Source organism: Delphinapterus leucas, chromosome 3 (genome assembly GCF_059928025.1).
Source record: "Delphinapterus leucas isolate spDelLeu-1000000601 "Yukka" chromosome 3, BTC_Dleu_Yukka2, whole genome shotgun sequence".
NCBI classification, from domain to species: Eukaryota; Metazoa; Chordata; class Mammalia; order Artiodactyla; family Monodontidae; genus Delphinapterus; species Delphinapterus leucas.
This window is the reverse complement of record NC_143131.1, coordinates 143,379,621-143,395,357: the sequence shown is the minus strand read 5'-3', so window position 1 is coordinate 143,395,357 and position 15,737 is coordinate 143,379,621. Positions and strand designations below refer to the sequence as shown.

The 15,737-nt window shown below is 42.0% G+C and overlaps 1 protein-coding gene across 1 annotated transcript in view; it reads right to left on the bottom strand.

The window, feature by feature from the left end:
• Nucleotides 1-104: 104 nt before the first annotated feature.
• The window catches only part of WWC1 (WW and C2 domain containing 1), a 169,469-nt gene continuing 153,836 nt past the window's right edge, over nucleotides 105-15,737 (bottom strand). The window contains exon 23 of the mRNA XM_089909644.1: nucleotides 105-15,728. Coding sequence (XP_089765770.1) covers nucleotides 15,692-15,728 — 37 coding nt within the window. The 3' untranslated portion in view covers nucleotides 105-15,691. The remainder of the gene's footprint in view (nucleotides 15,729-15,737) is intronic.

Below are 15,737 nucleotides of genomic sequence, written 5' to 3'. Positions count from 1 at the left end.
GTCGCCTCTGCTGCCCCCTGGTGAAATCCAGGAGACACTGCGGGGAGAACCCGCGGGAATTTTCTGCCAGGATGGGGGTGGGCGGGGGCTGCAGCCTTTAGATTCTGATGTTGGGACGAGGGCAAAGGATTTGAGGGGAATCGGACCAGAGCTGCTCTGTGCTCGACTGACTTGGACAGAGGCACTTACCTAAAGCCTTTGTCTCTCAAGGGCTTCATTTAACCCCTCCGTGAAATGGGTACAGAACTAACAAAATCCATTAATTTATTCAACAGCATTTATTATGCACATTAATATGCCAGCACTATGCCAGGCGCTAGAACACAGCTGGAAACAAGTCCGACAAGGTCCTCACTTTCATGGAAGTTACATTTTAGAGGGAATAGATATACCAGACAAGAAAGTAAATACAGTTAAGAATCCGCCTACCGGGCTTCCCTGGTGGCGCAGTGGTTGAGAGTCCGCCTGCCGATGCATGGGACACGGGTTCGTGCCCCGGTCCAGGAAGATCCCACATGCAGTGGAGCGACTGGGCCCGTGAGCCATGGCCGCTGAGCCTGCGCGTCCGGAGCCTGTGCTCCGCAACGGAAGAGGCCACAACAGTGAGAGGCCCGCGTACCAAAAAAAAAAAAAAAAAAAAAAAAGCGCCTACCAATGGAGGGGACACAGGTTCGAGCCCTGGGCTGGGAAGATCCCACATGCGGCAGAGCAACTAAGCTCGTGCGCCACAACTACTGAGCCTGCACTCTAGAGCCCAAGAGCCACAACTACTGAGCCCGCGCACCTAGAGCCTGTGCTCTGCAACAAGAGAAGTCACTGCAGTGAGAAGCCTGGGCATTGCAACGAAGAATGGCCCCTGCTCACTGCAACTAGAGAAAGCCCGCGTGCAGCAACAAAGACCCAACTCAGCCATAAATAAATAAATTTTAAAAAAAAGAAAGTAAATAACAATCTTGAGTTTTTTTTTTTTTTTAAATTTTTGGCTGTGTTGGGTCTTCATTGCAGTGCTCGGGTTTCTCATTGTCCTGGCTTCTCTTGTTGTGGAGCACGGGCTCTAGGCACATGGACTCAGTAGTTGTGGCTTGTGGGCTCTAGAGCGCAGGCTCAGTAGTTATGGCTCACGGGCTTAGTTGCTCCCCGGGCATGTGGGATCTTCCCGGCCCAGGGCTGGAACCCGTGTCCTCTGCATTGGCAGGTGGATTCTTAACCACTGTGCCACCAGGGAAACCCCTCAATGAGTTTTAATTGCCAGGAAGGTAATGTGGTAGAGTCACTTGGGTCAGGGAAGGTCTCTCTGAGCAGGTAACATTTGAACTAAAATTTTAAACAGCTAATCTGGGATGTAAGTTCTGAGAAGACAGGGATGTCAACTGTCTTGTTCACTCTTCCCTGGATCCCCAGTGCTTCAAACAGTGGTCTCTAAATTTTTTTGCTCTGTGGCCAATGAATGAATTTTTAAAATTCTTACTATAGTCTACAGGCTTTTTAAAGTTGACATCTGAAAGCTCTTGCCACAAATTGAAATAGTGGTAATGAACTATTTTCTGGCATCTTGTTTCTTTTGTAAGTGCTGTTAATGTATTTTCATCAAAACCATGGAGCGGCGAATTTAGCTCATCCAATTTATGGAAAATGTTTACCATATTTATTAATTGGCAAAGCCAGTTCTCTTTGTCAAGTCAAATACTTCATATCATTTTTACCTATTTTTTTATTTTTGAAGTTTGCTTTTATTTTTAAGCCAAACACAAGTGTTAATATATGTCCCTGTGACACGTTTTTACTTCTCTAACAGAGAAAGATGGATGGAGGGAAGGATGAGTTGGTGAATGGACAAATCAATGGACAGATAGATGTCCACCTTTGGGCCTTTGAAACAAAGCAGGAAAAAGGGTCATCTTTTTAGTAAGTTTCCTTTGCTTGGTGCTTAAGGGGTTACCCTCAGGGGAAATTCTTGAAGTTGCAGAGAAGCAAAATCTGCCACCTCAAAATGTGTCTCTTTGGTGTGAGGATTATTTTAGGCTGATTATTTTTATGAAACAGAAGACTCAGGAAGTCTTTCTTTTTACCTTGCCCTTAGTGACCTAAAGAATTTAGATAAAGGGCCTGTTCCTGGAATAGAGCTATCACCAGCGATGATATCTGCAAAGAATGTGGGCTAGGTGTACTGGGGGAAACTTGGCAGAGCCTAGAGATCAGAGTCCACTCTTGTCTCCGTTTATTTACCCAACACTCACTTTTCCATCTCTAAGTGAGCTGCCTTCCTCCCCTTGGAAGTCCCAAACCACTACCCCCAATGCCCTCTTTTGTCTTTAGATGAAGATGGTATTTAAGGTGGCGGCTTGGGCCATTTTGGGAGTTCCTCATTTCTCCTGAGTTTTTCCCATGTATACATATTACTAAAATTTTCTGTGATTTCTCATGCTAACCTGTCTCATGTCAATTTAATTCTTAGACCAGGCAGCCTGAAAAACCTAGAGGGTAGGGGAAAATCTCTTCCTCCCTGACAAAGTATGCCTTGTTCAGTTCCTGTTAGTTTACACCCAGGGCAGTGGGAGGGGTGTTATGCCTTTCTCTGTGGAAAGCGAGATATAAAAAGAGAACTGGATAACTGAATTTGTGGGTAAAGAAATTTTAGGAAAGAGTATACAAAAATTCACAATCTGTAAATGGATTCTTCTCATGTATCCACGCCCTAAGCCCCCTTAGAATGTCTTCCTACACCCTGAGGTGCATATCACCCAGTTTGTTACAGGACATTGGTAAAAAGCTGTTTCTTAATGTAACGAATAGGAGGGTTGTGAGTGAAAAATGTTGCCTGCTGTATCAGCAAACAAAGGATGTTGCAGCCATCAAGCCATCACATTACAGCCCCCCAGCCGGTGAACCCCAGTATAACTTAGGATGGAGACAAACGGGCTGCCCACTGCCAAGCCCTAAGCCACTGCAGCAACCCCCAGCTGTGCACCCTGAGGGGATTCAGGATGGAAAAAAAGCAGGATACTTGTCCTAGATAGTTAAGGTGCATATCAAAGGAATGATTTCAATGAGCCCAGACTCTTGCATCTTCCCATATATAGAAAAGTACTAACTTCATTAACTTGAGATATCTAGTTTTCTGTAACAGTGATCTTTCGATGCTCTGACTACCTGGTCTTTGTTACAAAAACTCCTATATACCCTGGCTCCCCCCTTACCTCTTGGGAGCAGTCCCTCAGATCTAACTGAGAGGCTGTATCCCAGGTTTAAGTCCTCAGGGTTTTTTTTTGTTTTTTTGTTTTCCTTTTTAATTTTTTCCTCCTGTTTCAGTTTCAAATAATTCAAAGAATTATAGGACTAGAGGCTTTAAATAAGCTACAATTAGCACAGCATTTAAATTTTTTTATAAGCAGGTTCTTATTAGTTTTATCTATTTTATACATATTAGTGTATACATGTCAATCCCAATCTCCCAATTCATCACCCCGCCCCACCCCCGCTTTCCCCCCTTGGTGTCCATACGTTTGTTCTCTACGTCTGTGTCTCTATTTCTGCCTTGCAAACCAGTTAATCTGTACCATTTTTCTAGATTCCACATATATGCGTTAATGTACAAAATTTGTTCTTCTCCTTCTGAAAGTCCTCAGTTTTGTCTGCCAAAACCCCCCATAATTCTCAGCATTTAGTTTTAGGTTGTGCTTTTTTTTTTTTTCTTCAGTTAACAGGGTTCTAGGCAGAGAGGATAGCAAGTGCAAGTGGTCTGAGCCAGGAGCTAAGTTTACTCGAAAGCAGAAAGGAGGGGAATTGGGTGTGAGCTGAGATGGCAAGATTGGCAAAAGCAAAGCATATAAGAATTTGTAAGTGAAGGCAGGGGGGTTTAAATTTATTCTAAGCAAAATACGAACCATTGGATGGCGTAGCAGAGAAGTCTAATTTTTGTTTTTCAAAAGGAAGGTGTTACGGGCCAAATTGTATTCTCCCTCAATTCATATGTCAAAGTTCTAACCCCTAGTACCTCAGAATGTGGCTGTATTTGGAGGTAGGGTCTTTAAAGATGGAATTAATTTAAAATGATGTCATGAGAGTGAGGCCTAATCCAATATGTTTGGTGTCCTTAAGAGATAGGACACACACACACACACACACACACACACACACACGTAAGACCATGTGAAGACATAGTGAGAAAACTGCCGTCTACAAACCAAGGTGAAAGGCCGCAGAAATAACCAACGTTGCCCGCCAACACTTTGATTTCAGATCAGACTTCTAGCCTCTAGGACGCTGAGAAAATAAATTTCTGTTGGTTAAGCCTCACCCACAACCCGGCCCCAGTTTGGCCGATTGTTTACAGCATCACTAGCAAACGAATACGGGAGGCTTTGGAAGTGGTCCAGGTGAGGGATAATGAACCAAAGCGGTAACAGGAAAAAGAAAATGGACAGATTCATGATGTATTTTGGAGGCAGAACTGACAGAACTTGCTCTTGGACTAGGAACCCAAAAATGAAGATACAGGGTATGAGAAATAATGAGCTAAGTCTGGCCCGAAAGAAATGAAGAAGGTTATGGGGCAGGAAAAGATGATTGGATCTTTGAATTTTGCTTCCAGTAACAAAAGTTTAATGACCCAGGACCAAACATACTTCCTGTTTCCATAGGGAATAATGTTTACTTCAACCATCCTATTGTAAATGCTGTTAATAGTTCTTAATTTTTCAAATCAACTCATAACAGGAAGCTTGATGATCATTACAGAGGAGAATGTAAATGTGATACTCTGTTTCAAACTACATAAAAAATAATGATGTCACTAACAAAAATTAGGAGGTGTTGCTGAGGAGAAAGGGAAAGTATGTGGCACAATCTCCTCATCTTTATGGCAGGGAGGGGACAGATCTTGCCTGCAGACAATGAACAAGGAATAAAGGTCAATTATTTAACCGAAAACCACCAGATTAACAATTATTAACTGTAGATTCCAGAGCATGGGGGTGTCTTATTTTATATCTTAGGTCTTTCTGTAGCATTTGAGATGTTTTTTTTAACCACGTGTATTAATTACATAGTAACTGAAAACAAATTCTAAAGTGAAAAAAATTGCGCACCAAGCTCCCATACTGAGGCTCTAGGTGAGGGCAGGCCCCCTTTCTTTTGCGCAGGCTCAGCGGCCATGGCTCACAGGCGCAGCCACTCCGCGGCATGTGGGATCTTCCTGGACCGGGGCACGAACCCGCGTCCCCCACATCGGCAGGCGGACTCTCAACCACTGCGCCACCAGGGAAGCCCAGGCCCCCTTTCTTATCCTCCTGCTCACAATGAGAACTGCCTCAAGCACAGAGTGACTTCTGGGCAGAGGGGGATGGGACCAAGACAAAGTCCTGACCTAATAGGAGACCTCCCCATGCTGAAAACCTCTCCTTGTCCCCTCCCTGCTGTCAGAGAGATGGTGGGGAGGCCACCCAGGGTCCTAGGGTCCCTGGCCCTCATCATTCCCACTTGTCCAGCACCTGGTTTCCAGTGTCACACCAGCCTTAGTCTTTATATGAAGGCATTTTACTGTTTGTAAATGCAAGAGATTGGCAACAACATAAATATCCATCAATTAATTCATGGTACCTTCATTTAGTGGAATCTATATGGTTATTAAAAAGAATGAAATAGAATAGCTCAAGATGGTGCAGTAGGAAGACGCGTGCTCAGCCCTTCTTACGAGAACACTGGGATCACAACTAACTGCTGAACAACCATTGACAGAAAAACGCTGGAACCTACCAAAAAAGATACCCTACATCCAAAGACAAAGGAGAAGCCACAACAAGATGGTAGGAGGGGCGCAACTGCAATAAAATCAAATCCCATACCCGCCGCGTGGCCAAACCACAAACTGGAGAACAATTATACCACAGAAACTCTCCCACGGGAGAAAAAGTTCTGAGCCCCATGTCAGGCTTCCCAGCCTGGGGGTCTGGCAATGGGAGGAGGAGTCCTCAGAGAAGCTGGCTTTGAAAAGCAGTGGGATCTGATTGCAGGAATTCCACAGGACCTGGGGAAATAGAAACTCCACTCTTGGAGGGCACACACGAAGTCTTGTGTCCACCAGGACCCAGGGGAAAAAAGCAGTGACCCCATAAGAGACTGGGCCAGACATACCTGCTAGTATTAGAGGGTCTCCTGCAGAGGCAGGGGGTGGCTGTGGCTCACTGTGGGGACAAAGACACTGGCGGCAGCAGCAGTTCTTGGAAGTACTTATTGGCCTGAGCCCTCCCAGAGGCTATCAGCCCCACCAAACAACCTCTAGGCTCCAGTGCTGGGTTGCCTCAGATCAAACAACCAAGAGTGAGGGAACACAGCCCCACCCATCAGTAGACAAGTGGATTAAAGTTTTACTGAGCACAGCCCTGCCCATCAGAGGGAAAAGACTCTACCCACCACCAATCCCTCCCAACAGGAAGCTTGCAAAGTCTCTTAGATAGCCTCATCCACTAGAGGGCAGACAGCAGAAGCAAGAAGAACTATAATCCTACAGCCTGCGGACCGAAAACCACAATCACAGAAAGTTCGATGAAATGAAAAAGTAGAGGATTATGTTGCATCCTCCAGATGAAGGAACAGGATAAAATCCCAGAAAAACAACTAAGTGAAGTGGAACTAGGCAATCTTTCAGAAAAAGAATTCAGAATAATGATAGTAAAGATGATCCAGGATCTCAGAAAAAGAATGGAGGCAAGGATCTAGAAGATGCAAGAAATGTTTAACCAAGACCTAGAAGAACTAAAGAACAAATAAACAGAGATGAACAATACAATAACTGAAATGAAAAATGCACTAGAAGGAATCAATATCTGAATAAATGAGGCAGAAGAATGGATAAGTGAGCTAGAAGATGGAATGGTGCAAATCACTTCTGTAGAACAGAATAAAGAAAGAAGAATGAAAAGAAATGAAGACAGTCTAAGAGACCTCTGGGACAGCATTAAATGCACCAACGTTCACATTATAGGGATCCCAAAAGAAGAGAGAGAGAAAAGCTGAAAAGGTCCCTAACATGGGAAAGGAAACAGTCATCCAAGTCCAGGAAATGTAGAGAGTCCCAGGCAGGATAAACCCAAGGAGGAACACGCCGAGACACATAGTAATCAAATTGACAAAAATGAAAGACAAAGAAAAAATATTAAAAGCAACATGGGAAAAATGACAAATAACATACAAGGGAACTCCCGTAAGGTTATCAGCTGATTTCTCAGCAGAAACTCTGCAGACCAGAAGGGAGTGGCATGATACACTTAAAGTGATGAAAGGGAAGAGCATAACCAAGAATCTCTACCCAGCAAGGCTCTCATTCAGATTTGATGAAGAAATCAAAAGCTTTACAGATAAGCAAAAGCTAAGAGAATTCTGCACCACCAGACCAGCTTTGCAACAAATGCTAAAGGAACTCCTCTAGGCAGGAAAGAGACCAGCAACTTAAAATGACCTGGTACATATATAGTCTGCTATATCAAGACCTCATGGGAACAGCAAACACAAAAACTACAATAGATACACAAACAAAAAAGAAAAAGTAACCCAAACACAATACTAGAGTGATCAAAAAGAAAAGAAGAGAACAAAAGAGGAAGGGAAGAAAGAAGACTTACAAAGTCAACCCAAAACAATTAAGAAAATGGCAATAGGAACATACTTATCAATAATTATCTTAAATGTAAATGGATTAAATGCTCCAACCAAAAGACTAGACTGGCTGAATGGATACAAAAACAAGACCCATATATATGCTGTCTACAAGAGACCCCCTTAGGGTCTAGGGACACATACAGACTGAAATTGAGGGGATGGAAGAAGGTATTCCATGCAAATGGAAATCAAAAGAAAGCTGGAGTAGCAATACTCATATCAGACAAAACAGACTTTAAAATAAAGACTGTTATAAGAGACAAAGAAGGACACTACATAATGATCAAGATATAACAATTGCAAATATATATTTACCCAACAGAGGAGCATCTCAATATATAAGGCAAATACTAACAGCCATAAAGGGAGAAATTGACAGTAACACAATAATAGCGGGATTTTAACACCCCACTTTCATCAATGGACGGATCATACAGACAGAAAGTCAATAAGGAAACACAGGTCTTAGATGACATATTAGACAAGATGGACTTAATTGATATTTATAAAGCATTCCATCCAAAAGCAGCAGAATACACATTCTTCTCAAGTGCACATGGAATATTCTCCAGGACTGACCACATGCTGGGCCACAAAGCAAGCCTTGGTAAATTTAAGAAAACTGAAATCATATCAAGCATCTTTTCCAACCACAACACTATGAGATTAGAAATCAACTACAAGAAAAAAACTGCAAAAAACACAAACACGTGGAGACTAAACACTACGCTACTAAACAACCAATGGATCACTGAAGAAATCAAAGAGGAAATTAAAAAATACCAAGGGACAAATGAAAATGAAAGCACAATGATCCAAAACCTATGGGATGCAGCAAAAGCAGTTCTAAGAGGGAAGTTTATAGCAATACAAGCTTACCTCAGGAAATACGAAAAATCTCAAACAACCTAACCTTACACCTAAGGCAACTAGAGAAAGAAGAACAAACATAACCTGAAGTTAGTAGAAGGAAAGAAATCATAAAGATCAGAGCAGAAATAAATGAAATAGAGACTAAGAAAATGATAGCAAAGATCAATGAAAATAAAACTGGTTCTTTGAAAAGACAAATGAAATTGATAAACCTTTAGCCAGACTCATCAAGAAAAAAAGGGAGAGCACTCAAATCAATAAAATTAGAAATGAAAAAGAAGAGGTTACAACTGATACCACAGAAATACAAAGACATATACAAATACAAATCATAAGACACTACTACTAGCGACTGTATGCCAGTAAAATGGACAACTTGGAAGAAACGGACAAATTCTTAGAAAGGTACAATCTCCCAAGACTGAACCAGGAAGAAATAGAAAACATGAACAGACCAGTCACAAGCACTGAAACTGAAACTGTGATTTAAAAACTCCCAACAAACAGAAATCTAAAACCAGATGGCTTCACAGGCGAATTCTATCAAACATTTAGAGAGGAGCTAACACCTATACTTCTGAAACTGTTCCAAAAAATCGCAGAGGAAGGAAAGCTCCCAAACTCATCCCGTGAGGCCACTATCACTCTGACACCAAAATCAGACAAAGATACCACAAAAAAAGAAAATTACAGGCCAATATCACTGATGAACACAGACGCAAAAACCCTCAACAAATGCGAGCTATCTGAATCCAACAATACATTAAAAGGATCATACACCATGATCAAGTGGGATTTATCCCAGGGATGCAAGGATTTTTCAATATCCGCAAATCAATCAGTGTGATGCACCACATCGACAGACTGAAGACTAAAAACCATAGGATCATCTCAATAGATGCAGAAAAAGCCTTTGACAAAATTCAGCACCCATTTATGTTAAAAACTCTCCAGAAAGAGGGAATAGAGGGAACATACCTCAACATAATAAAGGCCATATACAACAAACCTACAGCTAACATCATACTCAATGGTGAAAAGCTGAAAGCATTTCTTCTAAGATCAGGAATAAGACAAGGATGTCCACCCTTGCCACTTTCATTCAACATAGTTTTGGAAGTCCTAGCTATGGCAATCAGAGAAGAAAAAGAAATAAAAGGAACCCAGGGCTTCCCTGGTGGCACAGTGGTTAAGAGTCCACCTGCTGATGCAGGGGACATGGGTTCGTGCCCCGGTCTGGGAGGATCCCACATGCCGTGGAGTGGCTAGGCCTGTGAGCCATGGCTGCTGAGCCTGCGCATCCAGAGCCTATGCTCCGCAACGGGAGAGGCCACAACAGTGAGAGGCCCGCGTACCGCAAAAAAAAAAAAAAAAGGAACCCAAAATGGAAAAGAAGAAGTTAAATTGTCACTATTTGCAGATGACATGATACTATATATAGAAAATCCTAAAGATGCTACCAGAAAACTACTAGAGCTCATCAATGAATTCGGTAACGTTGCAGGTTACAAAATTAATACACAGAAATCTGTTGCATTTCTATACACTAACAATGAAAGATCAGAAAGAGAAATTCAAGAAACAATCCCATTTACCACTGCTTCCAAAAGAATAAAATACCTAGGAATAAACCTACATAAGGAGACAAAAGACCTGTACTCTGAAAACTATAAGACGCTGATGAAAGAAATCTAAGACAACAAAACAGATGGAAAGACATACCATGTCCTTGGATTAGAAGAATTAATATTGTCAAAATGACTCTACTACCCAAGGCAATCTACAGATTCAATGCAATCCCTATCAAATTACCAATGGCATTTTTCACAGAACTGGAACAAAAAAATCTTAGACTTTGTATGGAGACATGAAAGACCCCAAAGAGCCAAAGCAATCTTGAGAAAGAAAAACAGAGCCGGAGGAATCAGGCGCCCTGACTTTAGAATATACTACAAAGCTATAGTCATCAGAACAGTATGGTACTGGTCAAAAATAGAAATATACATCAATGGAACAGGATAGAAAGCCCAGAAATAAACCCATGCACCCATGGTCAATTAATCTACAACAGGGACTTCCCTGGTGGTGCAGTCATTAAGAATCCGCCTGCCAACGCAGGGGACACGGGTTCAAGCCCTGGTACAGGAGGATCCCACATGCTGCGAAGCAACTAAGCCTGTGTGCCACAACTACTGAGCCTGCACTCTAGAGTCTGCAAGCCACAGCTACGGAGCCTGAGTGCCACAAGTACTGAAGCCTGCGTGACTAAAGCCTGTGCGCCACAATAAAGAGAAGCCACCACAGTGAGAAGCCTGTGCACTGCAACGAAGAGTGGTCCCTGCTCGCCACAACTAGAGAAAGCCTGCCCGCAGCAACAAAGACCCAATGCAGCCAAAAAATAAAAATAAATAAATAAATAAAATTAAATTGAAATTAAAAAAAAATTAATTTACAACAAAGGAGGCAAGACTATACAATGGGGGAAAGACAGTCCCTTCAATAAATGGTGCTGGGAAAACTGGATGGCTACATGTAAAAAAATGAAATTAGCACATTCTTTAACACCATACACAAAAATAAGCTCAAAATGGATTAAAGACCTAAATCTGAGACTGGACACTGTAAAACTCTTAGAGGAAAACATAGGCAAAATACTCTCTGACATATATCACAGCAATATCTTTTTCAATCCATCTCCCAGAGTAATGGAAATAAAAACAAAAATAAACAAATGGGACCTAATTAAACTCAAAAGCTTTTGCACAACAAAGGAAACCATAAGCAAAATGAAAGACAACCCACAGACTGGGAGAAAATATTTGCAAATGATGTGACTTACAAGGGATTAGTCTCCAAAATTTACAAACAACACATGTGGCTTAATATCATGAAAACAAACAACCCAATGAAAAAATGGGTAGAAGACCTAAATAGACATTTCTCTAAAGAAGACATACAAATGGCCAAGAGCACATGAAAAGATGTTAAACATCGCTAAATATTAGAGAAACGCAAATCAGAACTACAACGAGATATCACCTCACACCAATCAAAATGGCTATCATCAAAAAAATCCACAAACAATAAATGCTGGAGAGGCTGTGGAGAGAAGGGAACCCTCCTACACTTTTGATGGTAATGTAAATTGGTATACCACTATGGAGAGCAGTATGGAGGTTCCTTTAAAAACTAAAAATAGAACTACTATATGACCCAGCAATCCCACTACTGGGCATATACCCTGAGAAAATCACAATTCAAAAGGACACATGTACCCCAATGTTCACTGCAGCACTGTTTACAATAGCCAAGACATGGAAGCAACCTAAGTGTCCATCGACACAGGAATGGATAAAGAAGATGTAGTACATATATATATACAATGGAATATTACTCAGCCATTAAAAAGAATGAAATAATGCCATTTACAGAGACATGGATGGACCTAGAGATTGTCATACTGAGTGAAGTAAGTCAGACAGAGAAAGAGAAATATCGTATGATATCACTTATATGTGGAATCTAAAGAGAAATGATATGGGACTTCCCTGGTGGCACAGTGGTTAAGAATCCGCCTGTCAATGCAGGGGACATGGGTTCCAGCCCTGGCCTGAGAAGATCTCACATGCTGCGGAGCAACTAAGCCTGTGCACAACTACTTACCCTGCGTTCTAGAGCCCACGAGCCACAACTACTGAGCCCACGTGCCACAACTGCTGAAGCCCAGGCGCCTAGAGCCCATGCTCCACAGCAAGAGAAGCCACTGCAGTGAGAATGCCACACACCACAACAAAAAGTAGCCCCCGCTCGCCACAACTAGAGAAAAGCCCGCGCGCAGCAACGAAGACCCAACACAGCCAAAAATAAATAAATAAATAAATTTAAAAAGAAATGATACAAATGAACTTATTTACAAAACAGAAACAGACTCACAGACTTAGAGAATGAAATTATGGTTACCAGGGGGGACGTGTCAGGGGAAGGGATAGTTAGGGAGTTTGTGATTGACATGTACACACTGCTATATTTAAAATGGATAATCAACAAGGACCTACTGTATAGCACTATTATGTAACAACCTGAATGGGAAAAGAGTTTGAAAAAGAATAGATACATGTAAATGTATAATTGAATCACTTTGCTGTACACCTGAAACTATCACAACATTGTTAATCAACTATACTCCAATATAAAATAAAGTTTAAAAAAAACTGAAAAAAAAGAATAAAATAGCTTACAGATACCTAGAACCATTCTAGATATATTAACTCAATCATTTCTAAATGTGCTTCTATCATCACTACTTTCACCATTTCTTTGTGCCACTATGTTGATTATGTGATTTTTTTTTCCCCCACCCCATGGGGCTTGTAGGATCTTAGTTCCCCAACCAGGGATTGAACCCGGGCCCTCGGCAGTGAAAGCACAGAGTCCTAACCACTGGCCGGCCAGGGAATTCCCAACCTTTTTCTTTAAATTGATTCACTTTTTTAACTTAAGTATTTGCTAATCCTCATCCTAAGGAGTAGAAGCTGTGAATTCATGGGTTTAATGGCCAAGTTAAAATAAACATATGATTATAATTATACAAAGTTCACCTAGGTACCCTCTAGCATCTTCTCCTACACTTCACTTTGGGAAACACTGCATGAAATCATTGGTTATCACGATAGCCTGGCAAAAGGGTGGAAAACCACTGGAAAAACCCCCCCAAAAAAACCCCAAACAAAAAAGGAAAACCACTGGAAATTACCTGGGTTTGTGTTGTTACTTAGCAGGACTGGAATTAGAACTTTGGTCTTAGACTAATTCATACACTGAACAATTGTTTGAGGGTCTGCTATCTCTCAGGGACTGCTTTGGCCCTGGGGCCAAAATGGTGCACAAGACATGCATGATGCTGCTTCTATGTGTCCAATATCCTCATGATCAGAGATCCAAAACCAAAATATCAAATACGTAAATGCAAGTGGTAAAAACTTTTATAAAATTAAGCTTAGGTCATTTTGTTACTTCTGATTAGCTTCATGTATATTTATGGTTGGTTGTAAATATATGACTTACCATGTTCTCCTAAATAAATGTACTCAGTCCCAACTGCCCTGGGAGAAGCCTTATTAGTGGTGCAGGACAAACTTCTACATTTAGTAATTCCCAGGAGCATCTAGAATATAACAAGAATATACTTTCTACTAGAATATAACAACTTCCTTACCTTTCATTAACAACTTAATTCTTTTCAGTGCCTGTAACGTATATCTCCCGGAGTCTTCACGCCACTTAAAGAAGCCAGCAAACATGCTGAGAAGAAATGACTGAGAGGCACTTTTACAGCTTCACGGGGAGCTTTGAAAATGCATTTTTTAAATGTAGGCAGTAATTTATCTACAGATACTCTCATATACATGTGAAAGGATGGATGGAAAAGACAGCAGTTAGACGCTGTAAAAGCAAGAAACTGGCAACAATACAAATGTCCCTCCATTAATTTGTGGTATATCCATGCAGTGGAATACTACACGGTTGTTAAAAATTTTGAGAATGAAATAGCTTACAGATATCTTATTAAGTGAGAAAAGGGAAGGTGCAGGACAGTCTGTCTAGCATGCACTTTCAGGTGGAAAAGAAAAGGATACACATATAAGATTGTTTATGCATTGCCTATCTCTGGAAAGACATGGGAGAAACTGGTAATGTAGGATGTCTTTAGCGAGGGAAGTAGCTGGTAGGGACAGAAGTGTGAAGAAGACTTGTCACTGTAGTGAGATGTCTTAAGAGCACACTCTGGGTTTAATCCCACTCTTCCCTGGGTCACTTTCCTCAACTGTAAAATAGGAATGGTCATGATACTATCTACCTCATAGGGCTGTTGTGAGGATAAATGAGTTAACGATAAGTAAAGCTTTAGAACAGTGCCGAAGCCCATAGCAGTGGAAGGATTTGCTACCATGGCTCTTGAGTGCCCTTTGGACTTTGTGCAGTAGGTAAGTATTAGCCATTAAAATAATAAAACCAATTGCTAGAAGAGAGGACTGATTTCAGGGTAAAAAATCTAACTGTTCCTCCAAAGGACGTAAACACTGTGTGTGTGTTTATATCTCTGTGTGCATGCACATGCGCACTAGGAATCCCCATCACTTCTGCTTCTTTATGTTGTAGGGTGACGTGTGGGTGTGTTTGGGGGTGTGCGCTGAGCCTGACTGGAGAGACCCCTGCATCCTGACACCCCCCATAGCAGTCTTCAATACTCCTGTCCCACCCAGAACCTACCTTACTTCCTGATTTGGAATGACAAAGGAGACGAGATTAAACACACCTCTGGGGCAGACTTTTCATCTCATTCATTCATTCCGCAGGTATTTATTAAGGACCCACTCTGCATCAGATCCAACAGAAAGCAAGGCAAGCAAGGTCCCTGCTTTTAAGATCTTATGTCCTAGAGGGAAGAGACGGGCAGGGGGCATGTAACAAGATCAGTGCAGAGAGGAATAGTGCTCTGAAGCAAACAAAGCAGGTCACTGTGTCACAGAATGACGTGTGGGAGGGTAAGTGGATGGGGTGGTCCAGGGTCAGGGTGGAGAGGCTCTCCAAGGGGGTGAGGATTGAACTGAGATCTGAATAGGGATGAAGAGAGGGCCGTATAGTGGGGGGATGAAGACACGGTGGAAGAGTGTACCAGGCAGAAGGAACCAGAGGTGCAAAGGCCCTGTGGTGGGGATGGAGAGAAGAAAGGTCAGCGTGGCTGGAATCTGATCAGCAGAGGGACAGTTCACTGGACGGATCTTGCTGGTTAGCTTTCTTGGGAGGCAGGAGGCACAAAGGCTGCCAGTGTGCATACTGCAAAATATTTATGGTCAAAAGGCCAACTACCGGCTTTATGAACAGGACAGTCAGACCCACTGAGGTTTACTGAGTGTCTTTTCCCAGACTAGTCTCCTGATGACCCCTCCGTTCTCCATACCCCCATACAGAGAAACCACAGGATTTCATGACTTCATTCTTCAAAACCAAATGTGCCAAGTCCCTTCAAGTAGGACCTCATGTGACGTGGTAACCCCAGGAAACAGAGAGTGGAGCTGAAAGACAATAGAAAATTTGAAGTCCAAAGATAGGTTCTGCATCCTAGCTCCGGCCATTTATTATCCGAGTGATGTTGAGCGAGTCATCTCACATTTCTGAGCTTTTGTTTCCTGAAGATTCTGGAGAAG